The sequence below is a fragment of the Dendrobates tinctorius genome, unplaced genomic scaffold (assembly GCF_039654945.1).
Source record: "Dendrobates tinctorius isolate UK_male_01 unplaced genomic scaffold, ASM3965494v1 ptg000008l, whole genome shotgun sequence".
Taxonomy (NCBI): Eukaryota; Metazoa; Chordata; class Amphibia; order Anura; family Dendrobatidae; genus Dendrobates; species Dendrobates tinctorius.
In genome coordinates, this window is record NW_027361676.1 from 66,916,817 (window position 1) to 66,940,182 (window position 23,366).

At 46.1% G+C, this 23,366-nt stretch overlaps 1 protein-coding gene across 1 annotated transcript in view; it reads left to right on the forward strand.

The window, feature by feature from the left end:
- Positions 1-23,366, forward strand: part of WWC2 (WW and C2 domain containing 2) — a 224,305-nt gene that overhangs the window by 86,554 nt on the left and 114,385 nt on the right. Inside the window, exon 3 of the mRNA XM_073577983.1 lies at positions 18,699-18,902. Coding sequence (XP_073434084.1) covers positions 18,699-18,902 — 204 coding nt within the window. The remainder of the gene's footprint in view (positions 1-18,698; positions 18,903-23,366) is intronic.

Sequence of the window (23,366 nt, forward strand, 5' to 3'; positions counted from 1 at the left end):
TGCTCACCTGAATTTTTTTTTCAGGTGAATTTAGACTGAGAAAAAAATTGCAGCATGCTGCAGTTATCCTCGTATATCCAATGAGATTCGCCAATGCAAGTCAGTGGATGCGAGAAAAAAAATTACACGTCACTCGGACCTTGCAAGTGCCGTCTGATTTTTACACACTCATATCCTTGAAAACCCGATATTTCATCTGCTGCGTACTGTAAAAGAACAGCATGACCCAAAAGAATAGATATGTGCACATAGAATAGATATAAAGATGTTGGTGACCTATATAATTAGTACAGTGCTTGTGTAGCTTATTGTACATGTATTTTATTACTAAATAAATAATTTCATTAATGGCATGTGCTCCCCCAACGTTTTATTAAACAGTAGAGCGGAAGTGGAGAGCTGGGTGTAGATGTTTATATACTGGGAAGGGGGTAATACACATGGAGCTTCCCAGCTCACAGCTATATACTTTCCTGGTTATTAACCCCTTACTGCCATTGAAGGCAATAGTACGTCCAATGGCAGTATCCCTCGCTTTGATGAGGGCTCCGGCGGTGAGCCTGCATCGAAGCTGGGACATGTCAGCTATTTTCAACAGCTGACGTGTGCCCGCAATAGGCGCAGGTGGAATCATGTTCTACCCGCGCCTGTTAACTAGTTAAATCCCGCTGTCAAACGCTGACAGCGGGATTTAACCAGCGCTTCCGGCCACCGGGCAGAAAATACGCGCATCGTCGACCTCCATCACGTGATCGGGGGTCAGCGATGCGTTGCCATAACAACCTGAGGTCTCCTAGAGACCTCTGTTTGTTGATGAGGCATTGCTATGAGTGCCACACTGTGGTCGGCGCTCATAGCAATGCTGTAATTCTGCTACATATAGGCGACCTGCTCATCGCCTATATGTAGCAGAGCCGATTGAGTTGGGATGCTTCTAGCCTCCCATGGAGGCTATTGAAGCATGCCAGAATTGAAAAAAAATGAAAAAAAAAAAGTTTAAATCGCCCCCTTTTTGCCCCACTCAAAATAACACAATAAAAAAATCACACATACACATATTAGGTATCGCCGTGTTCAGAATTGCCCGACCTCTCGAAACCCGAAAAAATCGAAACCCAAGAATTACGTTTTTTTTTTTTGGCCCCGCGACATTGCATTAAAATGCAATAACCGCCGATCAAAAGATCGTATCTGCACATAAACTGCTGTGAACTTTCTCACAACAGCTTAGCACGCACACCAAATGAGTGATTACGCTCTCCTGCCAGTGTGTCGCCGGCTGCTGGGTAGACTAGTGACATCAATTGACGTGTCTGCTTTACAAGTGATCCCAAATCATTGCGGGACAGTATGGATTATGGCGGATAGGTGACGGATATGGTGGTTTATTATTTTTTGTTTATTCTAGGGGACATAGGCATCTGGGATTAGGCGTTAAGGTGAATATTTGGTGTTTTTTTTTTTTTTAAATTTTTTACAGGATACAAAGGGCTTCAGGTATTAGGTGTAAAATGAGTATATACAGTGGGTTTTTTTTTTTTTTTTTGTCAATATTTCTTTATTTTTTCACTTTGAGCACAGGCAGTGGCTGATGGCTGTGCCCATTAGCCGCCGCCTTCTCCCACTGTTATCAGCTATAGCAGGCGTAGTCTGATGGCGGTAGTAGTCTCTCATCAGCCGACGCCTGCTGACCCTCGGTAAACTTTTTACTGCAAGTCAGTCACATCTGCGGGGTCCTGCTGACATCTGACAGTGTGATCCTGCAGCGCTCTGACTGGCTGTAGCTTTACTGCTGATCAGAACTGTCCCTGTGTTTTTATACCTGCATTTTTGCTGCGTATTTGACTCATTTGAAGTCATTGGGTGAAAAACGCGGCAAGAAAGCACAAGGAATTGACATGCTGTGGATTTAAAAGCAGCAGAAATCTGGAAAGGAAAATCACTGATCATGTGCACAGCACTCCAGGATTCTCATTGACTTTGGCATAAGGATTCGCTACCGTTTTTGGCCCAATTCCATGCAAAAAAAATGCACAGTGTGCACACAGCCTTAGGTAACTTTCTTAAGATGGCTTTCCTTTAAGCATAAGACATACATCTGAATGTACATACATACCTACATGCATATATATGATTAGAGCACTTACTGGACAAAGCAGATGATGTATTGTCAACTAAAAGGTAAAAAGCTATATACAGTTATTTATACCGATATTTCTATTGGCATGTATCTGCTAAAGGATGAATGGTCGACCGTTCGTAAAGAAACATGGATACCCAAAGAAGAGAAACCGAACAGGAGGTCCTAGAAAGAAACCACCATAAGTACAAGTAAAAAAAACTTCGGAGTTAGAGGGGCACTCCTTGCATCCTTCAACTCTGTTGTGGCATCAGTCATCTTCTTTAGTGTGGCGTGCTGGGGTAGTGGCATATCAACCAGGGATAGGAATAGGCTAGACAAACTGATTAGAAGGGCCAGCTCTGTCCTGGGATGCCCCCTTGACCCAGTTCAGGAAGTAGGCGACAGGAGGATACTGGCCAAGGTGAGCTACATGGTGCAGAATGATTCCCATCCCATGCATGAGACCGTGACAAAGATGTTCAGTACTGTCAGTGACCGGCTACTTCATCCTAAATGTGAGAGGGAGCGCTATCGAAAGTCCTTCCTTCCTGCTGCAGTTAGGCTATATAACCAGAACTGTTCAAAACGGAGAACGACCAAAAAATGGGCTGAAAATCTTGGCTTGTACACGAGTATAAATGGTACATTGAGCACAAGCGTTAGTCTATAGATCAAATGCTAGGATGTAAATATACACTTCTAAAAAAAAAATAAAGGGAACACTAAAATACCACATCCTAGATATCACTGAAATCTTTATTCATTATATAATGGAATGCGATGAGAACAATAAAACATAAAAATGATTTACATTGATAATTTGTAACCTCTCCTGGAGGTCTGGATTTGGAATGATATTCAAAATCAATGTGGAAAATCAAATTACAGGCTGTTCCAACTTAAGTGGAAATGCCTCAAGACAAGGAAATGATGCTCAGTGTGTGTGGCCTGTATGAACTACCTACAACGCCTGGGCATACGCCTGATGAGATGGTGGATATTTTCCTTAGGGATCTCCTCCCAGACCTGGACAGTCTGTGTTGCAACATGGCATTGGTGGATGGAATGAGACATGATGTACACATGTGTTCTATTGGATTCAGATCTAGGGAATGGACAGGTCAGTCCATTGCATCAATGCCTGCATCATGCATGAACTCCTGAAACACTTCAACCACATGAGGCCTAGCATTGTCATGAATCAGAAGGAACCAAGGGCCTACTGCACCTGCATATCATCTCACAATGGGTCTGAGGATCTCATCCCGATACCTAATTGCAGTCTGGGTACCTCTGGCTAGCACATGGAGGGCTGAGCAGCCCTTCAAAGAAATATCTCCCCACACCATTACTGACCCACTGCCAAACCGGTCATGCTGGAGGATGTTGCTGGCAGCATTCTCCATGGCTTCTACAGACTGTTTCGTCTGTCAATGTGAACCTGCTGTCATCCGTAAAGAGCACAGAGAGCCAATCTTGGTGTTCTCTGGCAAATGCCAATCGCCGTGCACGGTGTTGGGCTAGAAGCACACCACCACCCACTTGTGGATGTCGGGCCCTCATCACTCTCATGGATTCTGTTTTTGACAGTTTGAGCAGACACATCATGTTATTGGCCTGTTGGAGGTCTTTTTACAAGGGTCTGGCACTGCTCCTCCTGGTCCTTCTTGCACAAAGGGTCTAGCTGGTGGGTTGTTGCCCTCCTATGGCCCCCTCCACGTCTTTTGGTGTACTTACCTGTCTCCTGGTATCTTCTCCATGCTCTAGACCAGTGTTCCCCAACTCCAGTCCTCCAGAGCCATCAACTGTTCATGTTTTCAGGATTTCCTTAGTATGGCCCAGGTGATAATTGCAGTTCCCGCACAGGCAATAATTCCATCACCTGGGCAATACTAATGAAATCCTGAAAACATAAACTGTTGGTGGCTCTTGAGGACTGGAGTTGGAATACTGCTCTAGACACTGTGCTGACAGACGCAGCCGCCCTACTTGTCACATCTCACATTGATCTGCAATTCTGGATGAGCTGCACCACCTCATGCAACTCTACCTTTAGGGGTGAGAGCAATGACAAAATGCAAAAGTGACCAAAACAGCCAAAAAGGATGAGACCGAGAAATGGTCTGTGGTCACCAACTGCAGAACAACTCCTTTTATAGGGGTTGTCTTGCTACCTGCCTATCATTTCTGCCATTGTCTGTTGCGTTTGCACGACAGCAGGGGAAATTGATTCACAGTCAGTGTTGATTATTAACTGGACAGTTTTATTTCAGAGAAGTGTGATTGACTTGAGGTTATATTGTGGTGTTTAAGTGTTCCCTTTATTTTTTGAGCAGTATACAAAAGAGCAATATGTCACATTCAGTAGTGAAGAAAAAAATAATTAGATATAAGTATAGCAAAAAGGCAATGACCAGGACGCACATTCTATTGAAATGTTTTGATGCACCAAAACCGATTCTCCGCACAGCAACTGCCAAGGACGTACATTCAAATGAAATAAAGCACTGCCATCATCTGCTCGTGGACCGGGCCTCCATCGTCAACGGGTCTACTGTGTCTGTGGCCCGCAAGTGTAGAAAGTATGCCGAGGGAATAGCGGACAGGTGAGAAGAACCTTTTGTGTGTGAAGAACAGCACATTTGGGGCCAAAACTACGATATGGGGACCTGGATAGGGCAGCATTGCAAGATGAAGGCTAAGTCACATTTCAACATTACTACAAAGGGGACCTTCATGGGCTACGTTACTACAAGACAGGGACCAGGGTGGGGCATTACTACAAGATGGGGACATTGCTACAAGAAGGAAGCCAGGCTGGGGCATTACTACAAGATTGGGACCAGGATGGGGGGAAATTAGTACAAGATGTTTTCCATGATTACTTGTGGTGCTAATTGTGAGACCATATTAATCTGTTGCCAATTGGGGGAAACAAAATTTATAAAAATTTTAAAAACATTTTTTTAAAAATTCAAAAGTATGAAAAAATATTTTTCCACTAAAAATGTTTTTACATAAAAACTAAACAAAAGTGCACATTTGTTATCGCCACACTCATAACGACCCAAGCTATAAAAAAACCACTAAAAAAAGGTTTACAAAGGTGTATAGAAAAAATGGTATCACTAGAAATGTCTGTCCTGTAAATAATGCCGCTCTCCAAATTCAAATTTTTTATGTGGCCCATTTACCAAGCTAAGTTTGAGATCCTGGTGTAGGCTATCGTGTGTATATACCGCTATGTATGTGATGTTTCCACATGCCTGAACTGGCTGTTTTCTTACTGTTAAGTAGACCATGTATGATGCAGAGGTGGATTCGGTGAGGTGTTCTAGTATGCTTCATGTATAAGTTAGGTGAATTGTAAGCCGGTTGGTCCTCATTTCATTTCTTGCATACCTATGGTTTTCGAGGTTAGGGATAGGCTTTACAGGAACTTCCCTGATTGACTTGATGTTGGTAGGTGAAGATGTCTTTTGTGTTGCATAGTTGGGCTGTTGATATAAACAGTAACTGCAAAGAATGTCCCTCATGCCTCTGCTGAAGTAGACCTTGATTAGTCACTTTTTCTGAGGTGGCTTGGATCTATTCTGTATTTCGTATATTACTAGTACACTAGATGCAATTTGGAGTCATCAGTAACTCTCTGCAATACATAAAGGGCTTTATCCTGAGGTCAAATAAATGTTTCGGGGCTTTTCCATGATCCTTAGGAGCATCACCTATAGGGGTCCCCCCCCCTTCACAGCCAGTAGACAATTTGTCACCAGTCACCACTGCTATTGTGCCTAAAAAATTGAGTGGTTTTCACAAAGCTATAGATGAATGTACCTCCACTTACATGACTGACTCTCCCTAAATATTGTAATCTGTTGAGTGTGATCTTAGGCCCTTTTCTTTCCCACCTTAAAGTGGATCTAACGGCTGATTCATGCTGCACCAACCACAAGCAGCACAAGTCACAAGTCAGACAATGGCTGGATTATTATTGGAGACTTGAATGTTTTACACTGAAATGCTGTGATTTATCATAAAAAAACATAATTTTAAAAAGACTTTCAGGGCCATGCATTCTGTTGACTAGTCCAAGAAGGCCGTTCCTTGACATTTCCCCGCCCTGGTTTCCTAGACTGACAGGTCACTCCATTTTTGTGTACAGGGAGATGCCCATTTATAATGGGGAGTGGCGCAGGGAGAATCTGCTTGTTTGGCTTTTTGAACTAGTCAAATGAGAAGCATGATCCCCATCTACCTGATCCAATGTTATCTCTGAAAATCTGCAGCATTTCAGTGTGAATCTTGCTGTACAAGGCTGTAATAATGCTGGCAGTGTCCGATTCATGCTGGTCATGGTTCGGACAGCATCAATCGGCTGTTAGGTTTGTGATTGTTTTGATCTCATGTTTTTTTTTTCTCAACCATTCATTCATTTAGTGATGGTAGTGGCAGTGATGTCTGGATAATGGAAAGTAACTTTTTTTTTTTTTCTTGCGATTAATTTTTTAAATATTCCTTTTAAAAAATATTAAAGACTTGCCTTCCGTCACTCCCACGACATATGGCGTCCTCTTCCATAGCGGGTGCAGAAGCCAGCAGGTGGCTTGGCCGTGCCAGCCACGGGTAGCGCATGAGTTCGTTGCCATGCACTGCCCATGACTGGCACGCCGATGTTAACTGCTGGTCTATGATTGGCCGTCAGCATGTATTGCACTGCAGTGAGCCGACTGGTCTATGCATCACAATACATTTCAGATGAATGTGTGTCATTGGACGCACATTCTGCTGAAATAGTAGGGTCCCTCTCTTCACGGGCCTGGTTGCACCCTCTGCAATCAGAATAGTTACGCCTCTGCCTGAGACCCTCATAAATCACTCAAAATCCCCGAGAAGACTGGTACTCGTATAGATCAGAAAAGGGATGCAATATTCTATACACTTGCTATTGCATCCATACTCTGGTCTGTGTGCGTGCTCCTCACCGATCTGCTTACAAATAAAATAATTAAAAAAAAAATCAATTTGACCAAACGCTTGGTTACTGTTGAAGCATGTATACAGTTATTTATATTCCTTGGACAGCCCCTTTAAGTGACTGCATATGTGGGGTGAGCCAGGGCCGTAGTCATGGCTGACAATGGTTGCTCACTGGTCTCCTGCCACATGCACACAGTGTCCCCTTTGCAGCATACCTTTCTTCCCACTTTCGGATCCATCAGGGTCCCCTCTGATCTGCTGAGTATTTCCTCCTGACGGTTTCATACAAAGAGAGACAGAGTCTAGTTCAAACTAAAAATAAGTGATTTTACTTGGTTCCATTCTCAGTACGTCCAGTTCAGTCATAGAGGCTACATAGGGTTCATCACAGAGTACATCACAGAGTACATCCTTTTCTTTCCCTCACTTCTTTCGGAATGTCCCAGGGTCGTACCGACTCGTCTAGTACCGCAGTGTTCCTTCTGGTCAGCCTCACTAACTTCAGGAGTTCCCCTGTCTGTATCGCCCCAGACATAAGGGCATCTGCCCACGTAGTTGGCTGCCACATATTGGCGCTGCCCTGCATTCCTTTGCTACTGTGACTTTCAGCCCGCAGGCCCTGGACGACTGGGCTACTGGCTTAAAAGTTACGTTGCCAACTACTCTGTCCGGGCTCTCAGGCCCTACTGACTAAAATGTGGGGAAACACTCTGACTTGCCCACAGTTGTCCCCTCCTTTAACTATTTCCTACCCTAATCTATGGGTGCTTATGTGTCCCCATCTCGTGACCTATCTTAAGTACTGCACTTTCCCTACAACATACATATTACACTACACAGTCGCAGCATTACAAAACATACATGACAACATGAACGCGGGCATGGGGAGTGGGGCACCACTTAGCCTTGGCAGACCCCTTATACATATATCCTGTAAGTAAATTTAAAGTAGGAGGCTGTTTATTTAGGTAACTGCTGCAGTGCACATTCCTAGGAGATGTAAAGCCACAGAAGCGTAAAAATATTGACTTTCTACAGCGTGAAATGCAATGAATTCCTAGAAACCTGTTATGCAAGTTTGTTTTTTAGCTTGTGAGGTTAGTGCCTTGTGGTGACCAGTTTATTTTACCTCCTTGAACTTCACGAGGAGGAGTGAGAAAATTCCACTAGATTACTAACTAACATAATCTATGAATAGAAATCATAGTGGAAAAGTAGGATTAAGTGATAAAATAAATGTATAGTTTGCTGAATCATGTTTACACATAACAGTAATAAACGTTCCGAGAATTTTTAATTAATATTACAAGCTGTAGCCACAAATATATCCAAACTATTTCAAGCGTTGATAACCAGTGTCCAAAAGTTGTTGTTTTTTTTTTCTGTTTTCTAGCAAATTTAATCCTGCATCAAAATAATCAGGAAATCATTTTTATGCAATTCAGAATAAAGTGCATTCATCTAGTCTTAGACCTAAATCCACTGTTGGACCTTCATAGTATTTCTTTGGAGCAGATGCTGGACCTGACGTTTAATTTCTTATTTCACAGGTTGCCGCACTTGGGTCAGGGAAATTAAACATATAGTGCAAATTTATGTATTATATTTTGTTCTAGATTATTTTAATGTTATGCTAATGATTTTTTTTATTATAAATATGGTCATAATGATTATAAAAAAAGCAAACAATAAAACAAAACCTTATACTACGTCTGTCTTGGTCTACTGCCCTGTGTTAAACATAATGCTACTTGCCTAAAGCAACATGTTTATTTTCTATTCAACGTCCCTAATGGGGCATACGGTAATGTTTTTTCAGTTGAAGGGGTTGTTCGATACCTTTAATGACCTATCCTTAGGATGGGTCAGAAATTAGCTAAGATTAGCTAGTGCTTAATTCCCATACCCAGCACTTCACCTACCAGCTGTTTGGCTGTTGGATGCAGACCGTGTACGAAGCAGGACACCACAGCTCTGTACACGGTTTAGTGACCGCTGCCTAGTACTGCAGGTCAGCTCCTATTGAAGAGAATACTAGCTGATCTGCAGTACCAGGCAGCAGCCACTAAAGTGTGTACAGAGCGATGATGTTCTGCAGCGGTGGCGCTGGTCTCTGCACGCTGAGTATTCTTATAACGTGGGTGCTCTCTGTTGTCGGCTTGTTTCTGCTGATTGTAGCCGACGAGAGAGCGCTTCGTCTATGTGCATATTGCACAGTGCACATTACGCTGGGATTAGCCCACCCCCTGAAATGTTGCCTATGCTGATGACGCATTGTGTGGGATTTTCAAAAGAAGCGTCTTCAAAAAGGAAGTTGGGAAGCAAGCCGTTGGATACTGTAGTTAAGTATAAGGGATTTTTAATTCCAGTATATTAGAAATTAGTTTAAATTATGGCATTATAGGGATTTAGGATGAAAATTAATTTGTATCCCGGACCACCCCTTTAACACTTGATTATGGGGGTTCTGGCTATCAGAGCGCCACAGATCTTATATTAATAGTCTATCCCAAAGATAGGTCATCAATAGAGGATTAATGGACAACCTCTTTTAAGCTCTTTTTATATTCTTGTATTGTGACAGTTGCTGAGGCAGTGCACTTACCCTGGTATTCTTAAGTCTGGAAGTTGTCCCCCCCATCCACGTGATAGGGATACCTTTCTTATCATTGGGAGTGAAACTGCTCTGACTGATCCCACTGATCATGAGAACCAGGTATCTGAAAAGCCCTGTGTGACTTCCACATTATTAATCTATAGGGAAAATCAATATATGCTACTTATCGGTATGTACTGGTATCACACACTCCTTCCCTGTTACATAAACTTAAGGTACTGTCACACTAAGCGATATCATTAATTGGACAGCTGCTCAGAAAGGGTGAGCGCAGAGCCCAGTGTAGCGACAACATGCTGGTGGTCAAGGACAAGAGGGATGTCCTTTTTTTGTCCATCATACATTATAATGGCAGCACCCCCACTGCCGTGCAAGGTTCCGTTACACAGGTCATCAAACCAGACTGTGCCCTGGGGTACAGAAAAAGCATGGGGGTTTTGATCTTTCTAATCAAGTCCTCCAGCCCTATAGTGCCATGAAAAAAACTAAAGTGTGGCACAAGAAGCTGGCCATGCTCATCGTACAGATGGCAATGTATAATGCTTATGTGCTATCGTGAAGTGCAATCCAAACCGTTGCGTACCTTCAGTTCCCGGAGGTAGTTATCATGGCCCTAATCTTTGGAAGTCAGGAAGGAACAGGCCCCAGTACTGAACTGTAACTGATGGTGCTTCTATCGTATTTTTTGGTCAATATGGCCATGTGAGGGCTAGGTTTTTGAAGATCGAGTTGTCCTTTTGAACGACCGCATTGGTTTTACCATGTCGTGTACTAGTAAACGGAGAAAAAAATTCCAATGAGGTGAAATTTCAAAAAAAGTGTAATCCCAACACTTGTTTTTTTGTTTGGGTTTTTTGCTAGGTTCACTAAATGCTAAAATTGACCTGCCATTATTATTCTACAGGTCATTACGAGTTCATAGACCCCAAACATGTGTAGGTTCTTTTTTTATCTAGGTGGTGAAAAAAATTCCAAACTTTGTTAAAAAAAAAAAAAATTGCGCTATTTTCCGATACCCGTAGCGTCAACATTTTTCGTGATCTCGGGTAGAGTGGAGGCTTATTTTTTGCGCGCCAAGCTGACGTTTTTAATACTATTTTGGTGCAGATACGTTCTTTTGATTGCACATTATTGCATTTTAATGCAGTGTCGCAGCGACCAAAAAATTAATTCTGACGTTTTGACTTTTTTCTCTCGCTATAATATTTAGCGATCAGATCAATCCTTTTTTTACTAGATTGGGCGATTCTGAACGCGGCGATACCTAATGTGTATATTTGATTTTTTTTATTTTGAATGGGGCGAAAGGGGGGTGATTTGTACTTTTATTTTTTTTAATATCTCTAAAAACCTTTTTTTTTTTTTTTTTTTTTTTTTTTTACTTTTGGCATGCTTCAATAGTCTCCACGGGAGACTTGAAGCTGCCGTAACTCGATCGGCCCTGCTGCACACAGGTGAAGATTAGATCACCTGTGTGTAGCAGATTTGCTGATTTGCTATGAGCGCCGACCACCAGTTAACCGCGATCACGTGACGGGGGTCACCGGTGGGCAGATATCCGGCACGATAACCGGAAGTGCATGTTAAATGCCGCTGTCAGTGTTTGACAGTATCATTTAAAGGGTTAATAGTCGCGGGTGGATTGCGATTCCACCCGCGTTGTCCCGGGCACATGTCATCTGTTCAAAACAGCTGACATGTCACGGGAAAGATGTGGACTCACCGCCAGAGCCCACATCAAAGTGAGGGAATCTGACATGGGAGCACTATTATGCCCAATTTCGGAAAGGGGTTAAAGGCATAAAAATTAAACGTTTGAAAATTGTAAAGCTTTCACAATTTTTTCGAAGTTTTGGATTTTTTTTTCACAAACAAGCACAAGTTATATTGAAGAAATAACACTATCATGAACTATAATATCTCTTTGGGGGGGGGGGGGAGTAGAAAGGTTAGTTGTAAGATGTGAGCTCTCCAGTGATGAATTTACTCACCATTACTGATTATTAAGTCAAACTATGAATGATGCAATGTTGACTGCTAATAGTTTGAATTTTATGTTATTCTGTAATTTTTATTTTTGGAAAAATTTTATAAAAATCGACTAATGCTGTGGTGGAACTTGTTCTCTGTTGCTCCATTTTTTTCACGTGTGAATGCTGAAGACCAATCAAGCGCTGTGCTTGGCCATTTCTGACAGTCCCATTAAGGCTACTTTTACATTTCAGTTTTTGAAATCCGGCGGGCTGCGGCGAAAAGTTGTCAAACCTGATCCGGTAGAAGCCGCAGCCCGCCGGATCATCTGTTTAGGCCGGACGCGGTGCAGGAGAGGGAGAGAGAGTCTTCGGGCATGTGCTGTGGAGAAAAGCGGTCCGGCGCTGTCAAAAAAACGTTGCAGGGAACGTTTTTTGCAGTCGCCGGACAGGCATTTTTTGCTGCATCTGGCAAAAACTGGACACGCCGCGTGGCTTTCAGGCGCAATGCGGCGATAATGCTAGTCTAAGGGAAAAAAGCCGGATCCGGTGGCTAGCGGCGTCGGATCCGGTTTTTACATTTTTCGCCGCATCGCGCCTGATGTAGAAAACTGAAATGTGAAAGTAGAGAGTGACTGGAGCAGCATGAACAGGGATAATCGTCCGAACTTGAGAATATATAACAGATCTAGCAAGGTCTTATTTATAAATTCCTCCTCAATGAACAGTGAGATTAATTGCATTATGATGTTACTTGAGTACTATAGTATAGTGGCTAAATGAGCTTCGTTGACTTGAAGCACTGAATATAAGGGCCACATTTGCCTAATTATGTATGTATTTTTCTTTCTTTCTTTTCGTTCCTTCTTTCTTTTCGTTCCTTCTTTCTTTTCGTTCCTTTCGTCTTTCCCCCCCGCTCTGTCTTTCCCCCCCGCTCTGTCTTTCCCCCCCGCTCTGTCTTTCCCCCCCGCTCTGTCTTTCCCCCCCGCTCTGTCTTTCCCCCCCGCTCTGTCTTTCCCCCCCGCTCTGTCTTTCCCCCCCGCTCTGTCTTTCCCCCCCGCTCTGTCTTTCCCCCCCGCTCTGTCTTTCCCCCCCGCTCTGTCTTTCCCCCCCGCTCTGTCTTTCCCCCCCGCTCTGTCTTTCCCCCCCGCTCTGTCTTTCCCCCCCGCTCTGTCTTTCCCCCCCGCTCTGTCTTTCCCCCCCGCTCTGTCTTTCCCCCCCGCTCTGTCTTTCCCCCCCGCTCTGTCTTTCCCCCCCGCTCTGTCTTTCCCCCCCGCTCTGTCTTTCCCCCCCGCTCTGTCTTTCCCCCCCGCTCTGTCTTTCCCCCCCGCTCTGTCTTTCCCCCCCGCTCTGTCTTTCCCCCCCGCTCTGTCTTTCCCCCCCGCTCTGTCTTTCCCCCCCGCTCTGTCTTTCCCCCCCGCTCTGTCTTTCCCCCCCGCTCTGTCTTTCCCCCCCGCTCTGTCTTTCCCCCCCGCTCTGTCTTTCCCCCCCGCTCTGTCTTTCCCCCCCGCTCTGTCTTTCCCCCCCGCTCTGTCTTTCCCCCCCGCTCTGTCTTTCCCCCCCGCTCTGTCTTTCCCCCCCGCTCTGTCTTTCCCCCCCGCTCTGTCTTTCCCCCCCGCTCTGTCTTTCCCCCCCGCTCTGTCTTTCCCCCCCGCTCTGTCTTTCCCCCCCGCTCTGTCTTTCCCCCCCGCTCTGTCTTTCCCCCCCGCTCTGTCTTTCCCCCCCGCTCTGTCTTTCCCCCCCGCTCTGTCTTTCCCCCCCGCTCTGTCTTTCCCCCCCGCTCTGTCTTTCCCCCCCGCTCTGTCTTTCCCCCCCGCTCTGTCTTTCCCCCCCGCTCTGTCTTTCCCCCCCGCTCTGTCTTTCCCCCCCGCTCTGTCTTTCCCCCCCGCTCTGTCTTTCCCCCCCGCTCTGTCTTTCCCCCCCGCTCTGTCTTTCCCCCCCGCTCTGTCTTTCCCCCCCGCTCTGTCTTTCCCCCCCGCTCTGTCTTTCCCCCCCGCTCTGTCTTTCCCCCCCGCTCTGTCTTTCCCCCCCGCTCTGTCTTTCCCCCCCGCTCTGTCTTTCCCCCCCGCTCTGTCTTTCCCCCCCGCTCTGTCTTTCCCCCCCCCGCTCTGTCTTTCCCCCCCCCGCTCTGTCTTTCCCCCCCCCGCTCTGTCTTTCCCCCCCCCGCTCTGTCTTTCCCCCCCCCGCTCTGTCTTCTCCCCCCCCCGCTCTGTCTTCTCCCCCCCCCGCTCTGTCTTCTCCCCCCCCCGCTCTGTCTTCTCCCCCCCCCGCTCTGTCTTCTCCCCCCCCCGCTCTGTCTTCTCCCCCCCCGCTCTGTCTTCTCCCCCCCCGCTCTGTCTTCTCCCCCCCCGCTCTGTCTTCTCCCCCCCCGCTCTGTCTTCTCCCCCCCCGCTCTGTCTTCTCCCCCCCCCGCTCTGTCTTCCCCCCCCCCCGCTCTGTCTTCCCCCCCCCCCGCTCTGTCTTTCTTTCCCCCCCCCGCTCTGTCTTTCTTTCCCCCCCCCGCTCTGTCTTTCTTTCCCCCCCCCTCTGTCTTAGCGGCGCCGTGCGCTGCGTCGAATAAATGCTAGTGTGAAACTAGCCTTAATTAAATAATTGAAAAAACAAAAGTGCATTTAAATAAGAGTTCTAGTAAACACTATTTAAATAACAGAGAGTTCTTAGTAAACACTGTTTTTGTTCGAAAAGAGCATAGAAGCCATGCCAACATCGGCAAAGTGACCCAGTTCTGGATGGTCCTACACGGTCTAGTATTAAAAACCTTTCCATGTGTCAGCGTTGAGCTCAATGTGTATAAGAGTAGGCACAGGACCGGGTCCCAAACTGTGGACCCCAGCCATGGGAAGCTATTAAAATGTAATGTCCAGCTCAAGGAAGGGAGGCCACACCCCGGCTTGCTCAAAATGCAAAAATACAAAGAAAAAACACAAAAATTGAGCTTGGGTTTAAGTGCAGTATGCAAACGCATGTTCATATTGGCCATTAAACAGACAAAACCTACAAGAAACAAAATTATCATATACCATGCTGTAACTAAAGGTGTGGCCTTCCTTCCTTGAGCTGGATACTGCATTCAAATAGTTTCCCATGGCTTTTATGCTTTTTTTGGTCAAAAACAGTGTTTATGAAGGACCCAATGTTATTTAAATGCACTCTTGCTTTTTTCCTTATTTAGTTACAGCAGGATATATGATCATTTTGTTTCTTGTAGGTTTTGACTTTATGCAACCAGTAGTGCTCAACTTACACGGGTACGTTTTCTCTGGTTTAGCTCATAATTGGGGCTGTATAAAAAGATCATATTTTCGATGCTGGTCAAAATGAATTTTCTTAACTCTCCGAGCTATTACTAGTAGGCAGGATTTATTATCAGAAGCATAAAGTTTAAGAAAAGCAGTAGCTGATGCTTATAGAATTAATGAAACCTACAGCTGATTTAATGTAATTTATATTTCCTGGCAAATTACCCGTGTTATAGCTATCTCCCCAATGTCTGTGCCGCCTTTGTGCAGTGGTTTTCATTTAACACACACATGATGTGGCGTGTGATTACTGTCCTTGTTGTCAAAGGCTTAGAAAGCGGCTCCACCATTCTAGTGTAAATCATTAGATCTCTGCATGGACCCTGTAATAGAGATGGATGTTTTGTGGAGCCCTGGGGTATTCTGTATCTTTCTCTATAGGGAAACACATTGCTGAGATTGCTTGCTGAATACTGAAATTGTTAGCATCTAGACAGATTAACTGTTTTATTTCTTTACCGCTCGTGAAATAGGATGGAAATAATGTCTTTATATTCCATTACATTATATCAGCCATTCTGGTCCTAGTAAGGACCTGCAATTCCCTGTTCAGCCATACCTATACCCATTTTTGTAGACCTTTCTATAATGTATGAAGAAGAGAGAACAATAACGTGGAAAGCTACGAGTACCTTTTTTCCATTGCAGAATCCTTTTCCAAATCCACAAACTCTGGGAACATATTAGACAAGGTTCACAATGATTTTTTTTTTTTTTAAGGAGGACCTTGAAGCTGATTTGGCTCCGGAATCCTCATTTAAAGACTGCTTCAAATGCTAAAAATTAGATTCTCCGGACCCAGTCCAGCGGCTACATCAGTATTTTGTGCCTTCTAGATAGGAGGGCTGTTGAGTCGGAGCCCATTTTGGTGGAGTTGGAGTAGGAGTCGGTGCCATGGAAATTGAGGAGTCGGAGGTTTGTCTTACCGACTTCACAGCCCTGTCAAATTGGAAGAAAACGTGGATATTCCCACGCTGCTATAGTAATGATGATCCAAACATATGGTATTTTATTCTCTATTCTCATCGCGTTTGGAAGTCAGTACGTACTGACTTTGAAACGCGTTGAGAATAGAGAATAAAATGCCATCCTTTATCATCTGTATGTTTGGATCGTCATTACTACAGCAGCACGGGAATATCCACGTTTTCTTCCAATTTGACACTTCAAATCGGTCAGTGAATTGACCTGTTGATCTGCAGCGGCTGTCGACTCTGATGAGTCTTATACGCGCTAATAGTGTGGACTAATAGGTGAGTGCAAACCAAGTGTTTTTTCAAATTTACCACCAGATAAGACCCTATTGACACTTTTTGTCTCCTATAGTGTTTCTGACTTCACAGCTTTTGCAGGGCTGTGAAGTCGGAGTCTGAGCCCATTTTGGTGGAGTCGTAGTTGGTGTCATGGAAATTGAGGAGTCGGAGTTGGAGTCGGTGTCATGGAAATTGAGGAGTCTGAGTTGGAGGTTTGGCTTACTGACTCCATAACCCTGGATAGGAGCCCTGTGAACCTACTGCATTCCCTGGCTCCTCTTTGGGATTAACTGCTGTAATGTGACATTGTTGTGCTGTGACACATGTGACATCGTGCCAGAAGAAGCACATTGGCTCAGTGATTAGCACTGTTGCTTTGCAGCGCTGGAGTCAACAAGGAGTTTGTATGGTCTCCCTGTGTTTGCGTGGGTTTCCTCCAGGTTCTCCGGTTTCCTCCTACATTCCAAGGACATCCTGATAGGGAATTTAGATTGTGAGCCCCAATGGGGACAAGGATTATGTATGTAAAGCGCTGCGGAATATGCTGGTGCTAAATAATCAAAGCATAATAAGTAAAAGTCATAGATGTTGGTAGGTAAAAGGTGGGCCTCCTGTCTGGCAGCCATAGATTACTGATGCGGCTACAAGACTGGGTTTTGCAAATCCATTCCCACCAACTCTATAAATGCTCTTTGAATGGAAAATCCATTCTACTGTTCACATTAGGTTTTTGAACTTTTCTGACTACTTTTTGAAAAACTCAGTTGGAAAAAGTGTCCTGTCACTTTTTAATTGTAGGTGGCTTCCTCTTTGGCACTGTCAAATCAAAATCGAAAGGCTTAAAAGAAGTTTGGGAGATAGCATTAAAGGGAACCTGACAGCTAATACATGCTGTCCGATCCACAGAATTGGCTACACGATTTCATCCAGGTATGGTTGACTCTGAAAATGTCATGGTGTTTCAGAGAAAACCATACTTTAGAAGCAACATGGGAGACGAGTTGGACAGGCGGGTCTTTGCTGCTTTTCTCCACCCGCTACCCTGCAGTGACAGGTCTCCCTGCATGCGTGTATAGGGTGACACCTCTCACTCCAAGAGAACGGGTGGTGAGAAACCTCCAGGAACCCACCTGTCCAATTAGTCTCCCGTGTGGCTTGATGCCTGGTGGCTTTTAAAGTATGGTTCTCTCTGAATTGCCACAGCGTTTAAGTCCTACCTACCTGGCTGAAATCATGCAGCCAATACCTGATGCTTTCTGCCCATGGATAGGACAGTATGTATCCGCTCTTGCCTTTTAAATTCATTTTTAAAACCAATTCAGTAAAAAAAATCCAAAAAAAACCAAAAGTATTGTTTCCTGAAGTGGATTTCTCTTTAAAAATTCATAATATTTTCTGCTTCCAAAATAGAACCTAGAGTAGCACTTCACCCATGTTTGCTTGGCAGCAAGTAGGAGAACATGTGATATGAATTGCCGTGTAAGACCCTTTATTGTAATGAAGCGAGCAGGATAGATTTCTACGGAGACGTGGTCTGTGTACACCGGAGTCCATTAATATACAAGCACTGTTGGCCGCTGACACAGGATTTACTACAGGAAGAGGCAATTTGCATAATATTTTCCCAGAAGAGCATTGCACGGCGAATAAGCCTCCTTACCTTGACAAGCCAGAGCTGGCATGTCTTCTCTCCACAAGGAGAAACCTTACCCCTTAGACCTCAGTCCAGAGCCTCTCACCTAGCCAAATCAGATGTCATACTTTGCACTGACGAGAGCCAATAGCTCGAAACACCGTGTCTGCAAATTGAGATTCTGATTTGGCTTTTATCCTAGGTCATATTACAAGACTCATTAAAGGGTTAAATGTGACTTGTAGGATCGCTACTACCAATAGGTGGCGAAAACAAAAAGCAAAAAACACAAATATCCTGAACTAAAAAGTAAAAAGTATACTGCAAATAATGCATAAAGGTAATAATAATAATAAGGCTATTTAGTAAACATAATTTTGATCAAAATAATGTACAAGCCATCCCGCCACGTCACGGCAACCCTTGTGGGACAGTCCCTACTCTAGTATTTAAAACCTTTTCACTTGAATACTAGAGTAGGGACTGTCCCACAAGGGTTGCCGTGACGTGGCGGGATGGCTTTTTAGTTCAGGATATTTGTGTTTTTTGCTTTCTGTTTTCTCTGGTTAATGGTCATGTGTTAATATGCACTTACATTGTGCATACACATTAACTTTTCTCAGTTCAGATTTGTTTTTTACCAATAGGTGGCGCTGTAGAGTAAAAGTCCTCTTTCTTTCTGAAGAGGCAATTTGCATACTACAGGAATGTAGATTCTTAAGATTCTTTTCATGACCATTTCTGCAATTCTCCCTTGGAACCCTGTAATCAATAAAATATTTGCATACATTATTGCCCTAATTAGAATCTTATATATTTTCCTTTAGAAACCACACAGATAGAGGATCCCCGTAAGTTATGGAGGAAAGAACAGGAGCGGATGCTGAAGGACTACCTAATGGTGGCACAAGATGCTCTAAGCACTCAGAAGGAGCTCTACCATGTGAAGGAGCAGCGGTTGGCTCTTGCCCTGGATGAGTATGTGAGACTCAACGATGCTTACAAAGAAAAATCCAGTTCACGTACCAGCCGTAAGTATGCAGTGTATTCATTGAATATTGTAAATGATCTGTAAACTTTTATCGCTTGGCATTCGTTTGCCTATTTACCCAGGCAGACCAAAGAAAACCATGCTCAGTGAGCGATCTATATGGGATCAGTGCAGAGAGCTTCCATAATTCTCGGCAGCACGATACCGGTTTACATAGGACGATTCAGCGCCAAGAATGATGATCTTTTATGTTGACAGGGTGATTACAGGGCAAGATAATCGTGAAGCATTGCTTTTTTTTTTTTTTTTAACACTGCTCGTTAACTCTTAGCTTACAATATAAAGGCACCCTAAGGCCACGTTCACATGGTCAGAATTTGTCCAGTATTTTACATCAGAATTCATAAGTCAAAACCGGGAATGGGTGATAAATACAGAAGTGGTGACGTATTTCTATGATACTTTTCCTCTGATTGTTCCACTCCTGATTTTGGATTACAAAGACTGATGTAAAATACTGACCAAATATTGAACGTGGCCTTAGTCAACTGTGTAAGTAACCCTGCCCCCTCCACTGATTAGCATCTTTCAGTCAATGCACCGTGTACACAGAAAGCTGCCAATCCGCATTCTAAGCACTGCTTGATCCGCACTAGAGAAAACAGGGATTTACCGTACATAACGACTCCTGCACCAAGTAAACAAAGTGATACATCACTGGAATCAGAGTCTCTAACTCTACATCATGCTGCTGTCAAATCTGACAGCAAAAACCTGGTGACCGATTTCCCTTTAAGAGCTCTCTTACCCAGCCTTATCCGCTCTACTGCTTTGTGCTGATGAAGCGCAACTAGCCTGAAACATGTGTCTGCAAATGTATTTTCTCCTTCGCCTCATTGGGGGACACAGATACTGTGGGTGCATGCTTCTGCCGCTAGGAGGCTGACACTCAGTGGAAAAAAAGAGGTTAGCTCCTCCTCCGCCGTATACACCCTCGCCCCTCTTGCGGGCGGAAATCAGTTTTTTGCTTAGTGTCCATGGAGGCACACGTCTGTGTTTTTTTTTCCATGAAGATGTGACAGGGGCAACGGATCCTATTGAAAGGGTCCAATTTCCCCAAACCAACAATGGGCAAGCACGTGCGAGTGTCCCTCCACGTATCCTCTTCCGTGTTGTGGGACACAATGCCGGACTTAGCTCTGACCACCCCTAGTTATGGAAACCATGGGCTGTACAGAGGCACAAGACTAGTCCGTGCGGCCCCCACTGCTCCACCAATGCTTAGACTGCGGTGCTGCAAGGTGGCGGACAGTCCCTCTCCTCACCCCCTGAAAGGGTTAGATGGAGCTAGAGTGCCTGCACCGTCCTATTTTATCAAGGCCCCCTCACATACCTGTGCTCAGGCTGAAGAGGATCATCGGTGAGGAGAGGGTCTGGGAGGGCTCCTGCGAAGATCTCAGGGCTGGAGCCCCCAGCCGGCGGAAGCCACCGGCCATGCAAGACTGAGGGTGGCTGGATCCGTCAGGCGGCGGCGCACAGTGGCGCCATGTTTTTTGTGTACCGCGCCCCCCGGGTCGGGTAGGTGAAAAAATGAGGCCGCGGCTGGAGCTAGGCCGCTGCAGGAAGTCCCGCCTCTGGAGCCACGCGTCACTTCCGGCGGCCCGCACTGGGCGGCGGCGCAGAAATTTAGGCCCGGCTTCGGAGCGCGGCTAGGCCGCAGAACGGAAGCACCGCCACCTAGAGCGGTTTTACATACTGGCTCACTCCCAGAGCTGGTGGCACGCGATTTGAAGTTAGCAGCCAGGACAGGGGGGCTCAGGACTGGGGTAAGTGCTGCCTGAGAGGCCACGCTACAGGGAAGACAAGGTGCTACCTCCTCTCCTCATCCCCAGCAGCGGACAGATGCAGGATGTCCGAAAAGGCAAAGACGCACACGTTCTTTTACGCTGCATGCATCTCTTGTCGGGCTGCGTTTCCGCAGGCGCAGAGCAAGCGATTATGCGAAGCCTGCGAATTCGAATGCGCCCAGGAGCCCTCCCCTGCGACCGCGACCAATGTGTCAAATCCCCCGTAGTGGGCCTGATCACTGTCACAGTCCATGGCGTCGCTTGCGAGAACAATAGAGTCCCTTCAAGCCCCAGATAGGGGCAGGGACGATGGCTCGCCGGCCTTAGAGGGAACCTCCACCTCACAAAAGCCTCCGACCTGCAGGGGCCGCTCTCACTCCAGGCAGACCCGGAGGAAACGAATCCACACGGTGTCGCCCTGTCCATCCCGTGCCTTGGCATCCGTAAGCTCTGCTTCTTGCTTCCCGTTACCAGTGGTTGATAGCGAGCAGACCTCAGATTGTGACCCAGATGAGCCCCTTGACCGGGACACTCCAGGGTCACGTGAAACAGTGGACAGCCTCACAGAAGCCGTCAATCAGATCCTGGGGATTGAGGATCCCGCAGCGGCTACGAGGCATAAAGTGGCATTTAAGCGAGTGAAGCGCCCGCACAGAATTTGTTCCTCTCACCTGGAGTTTGAGGACATAGTGCAGCAGCACAGAGAACATCCAGACAGGCCTTTCTCGGATCAAGAGGCACTCGAAACGTGGTATCCGTTTGCTCCGGACCTCCGTAAAAGATGGATGGAATCCCCGATGTTGGATCCTCCGGTTTCGCGCCTAGCCACTAAGACCCTGCTATCCGTCCCTAGTGTTTCCTCGATTAAGGATCCCACGAATCGCCTTATACAGAGCTTAGCTTGCTCAGTATATGAGGCGTCGTTCCCTCGTTCGCAGCAACTTGGGTAGCCAAGGCTATGATATCATGGTCAGAAATATTAAACAAGGTCGCGCAGGAGCAGGATCTACCTGCAGAGATTTCGGAGGTCGCAGGTCAGATGGCGATGGCCGGAGATTATGTAATCAATGCATCTTTGGATGCGGCCAATTGCTCGGCACTTGCTGCCGCTAATGCAATTTTGATCAGAAGAGCCCTATGGTTAATGACATGGTGAGCCGATTCTTCTTCTAAGAAGTCCTGGACTTCCCTGCCTTATCAGTGCGGCCGCCTATTTGGGGAGAAGTTGGATCAACTTATCTCCAACTCCACAGGAGGAAGGAGCGGGTTTCTCCCTCAACAAAGGGTCAAACCGCTTTTTCGTCACCCGTTTCAGGCACGATTTTTGGGCCTTTCACAACACCGGGTGGACTACAGCGGCCAATTCCACCGCCTCAGGCCGCCCCAACCAGGATAGGGAGCGGCTGGTCTCATATAGAGCCAACCCATTGGGAGATGCACACTCAGCAGCCCAGATCGAGGGGATCCAGATCCCAAAGATCGTCGGCGAAATGACTCGAGGCCTTTACCAGACGACACCGGCAAGGTGGGCGGCCGCCTACTCTGGTTTTTCCACGTCTGGGTCAATGTTGCTCACGACGCATGGGTAAAGGAATTGGCGGCCTCAGGTTACGAAATAGAATTTGTCAGATACCCGCCAAGACGGTTTTTTCTTTCCCGGCTTCCCAGAGTGGATGCCCAGGCAAGGGCTCCATTGGGAGCCATCAAATCGCTCCAGCACGTCGGAGTCATTGTCCCAGTGCCGGAACACGAAAAAAATCAGGGGTTCTATTCCAACCTGTTTGCGGTTCCCAGAAAGGACCGGTCTGTCAGGCCTGTTTTGGACCTGAAGCTTCTGAACAAATTAATCAGGATCAGACATTTCCGGATGGAGTCTCTCCGGTCAGGCATATCGGCCATGGAGCAGGGAGAATACTTATCCAGGACGCATATCTGTATATTCCCATGTTTCCTCCTCATCAGAGGTTTCTACGCTTCGCCATCAGCGATCTACATTTTCAGTTCGTAGCACTACCCTTCGGGCTAGCCACGGCCCCAGAGTGTTCACAAAGGTTATGGCAGTCGTCATAGCCATACTGCATTCTCGAGGCATAGTCGTCTTGCCATATCTGGACGACCTGTTGTTCAAATGCACTTCAATACGGGCATGCGTGGAAAATGTCAACATCACGCTACATACTCTTGCCCCCTTAGGGTGGTTGCTCAATTCGAAGAAGTCATCCCTTGTGCCAGCTCAAAGGATCTCCTTCCTAGGAATGATTCTCGACACTCGCAGAGTGTTGGTAATTCTCCCTCAGGAAAAGGTGCGAGCACTCCGGCAGGGAGTCCGGACACTTCGGCAACCAGTCCCTCATACCATCCGATCCGGGATGAGGAGTCTAGGGAAAATGGTGGCAGCAATGGAAGCGGTACCTGTCGCCCAGTTCCGTCTTCGCCCCCTGCAGCACGCCCTTTTGTCAGCTTGGGACAAGAATCCCTTCACGCTCGATCAGCAGTGCCGACTGTCTTTTCAAGTTAGGCAGTCGCTCGGATAGTGGTTAACCAGTTCCTCTCTGACCCAGGGGAAACCTTTCCCCCCATACCATTGGGGGGATGACAACTGACGCCAGTCTCCTCGGCTGGGGAGCGGTGTTTCGTCACCACACGACCCAGGGATG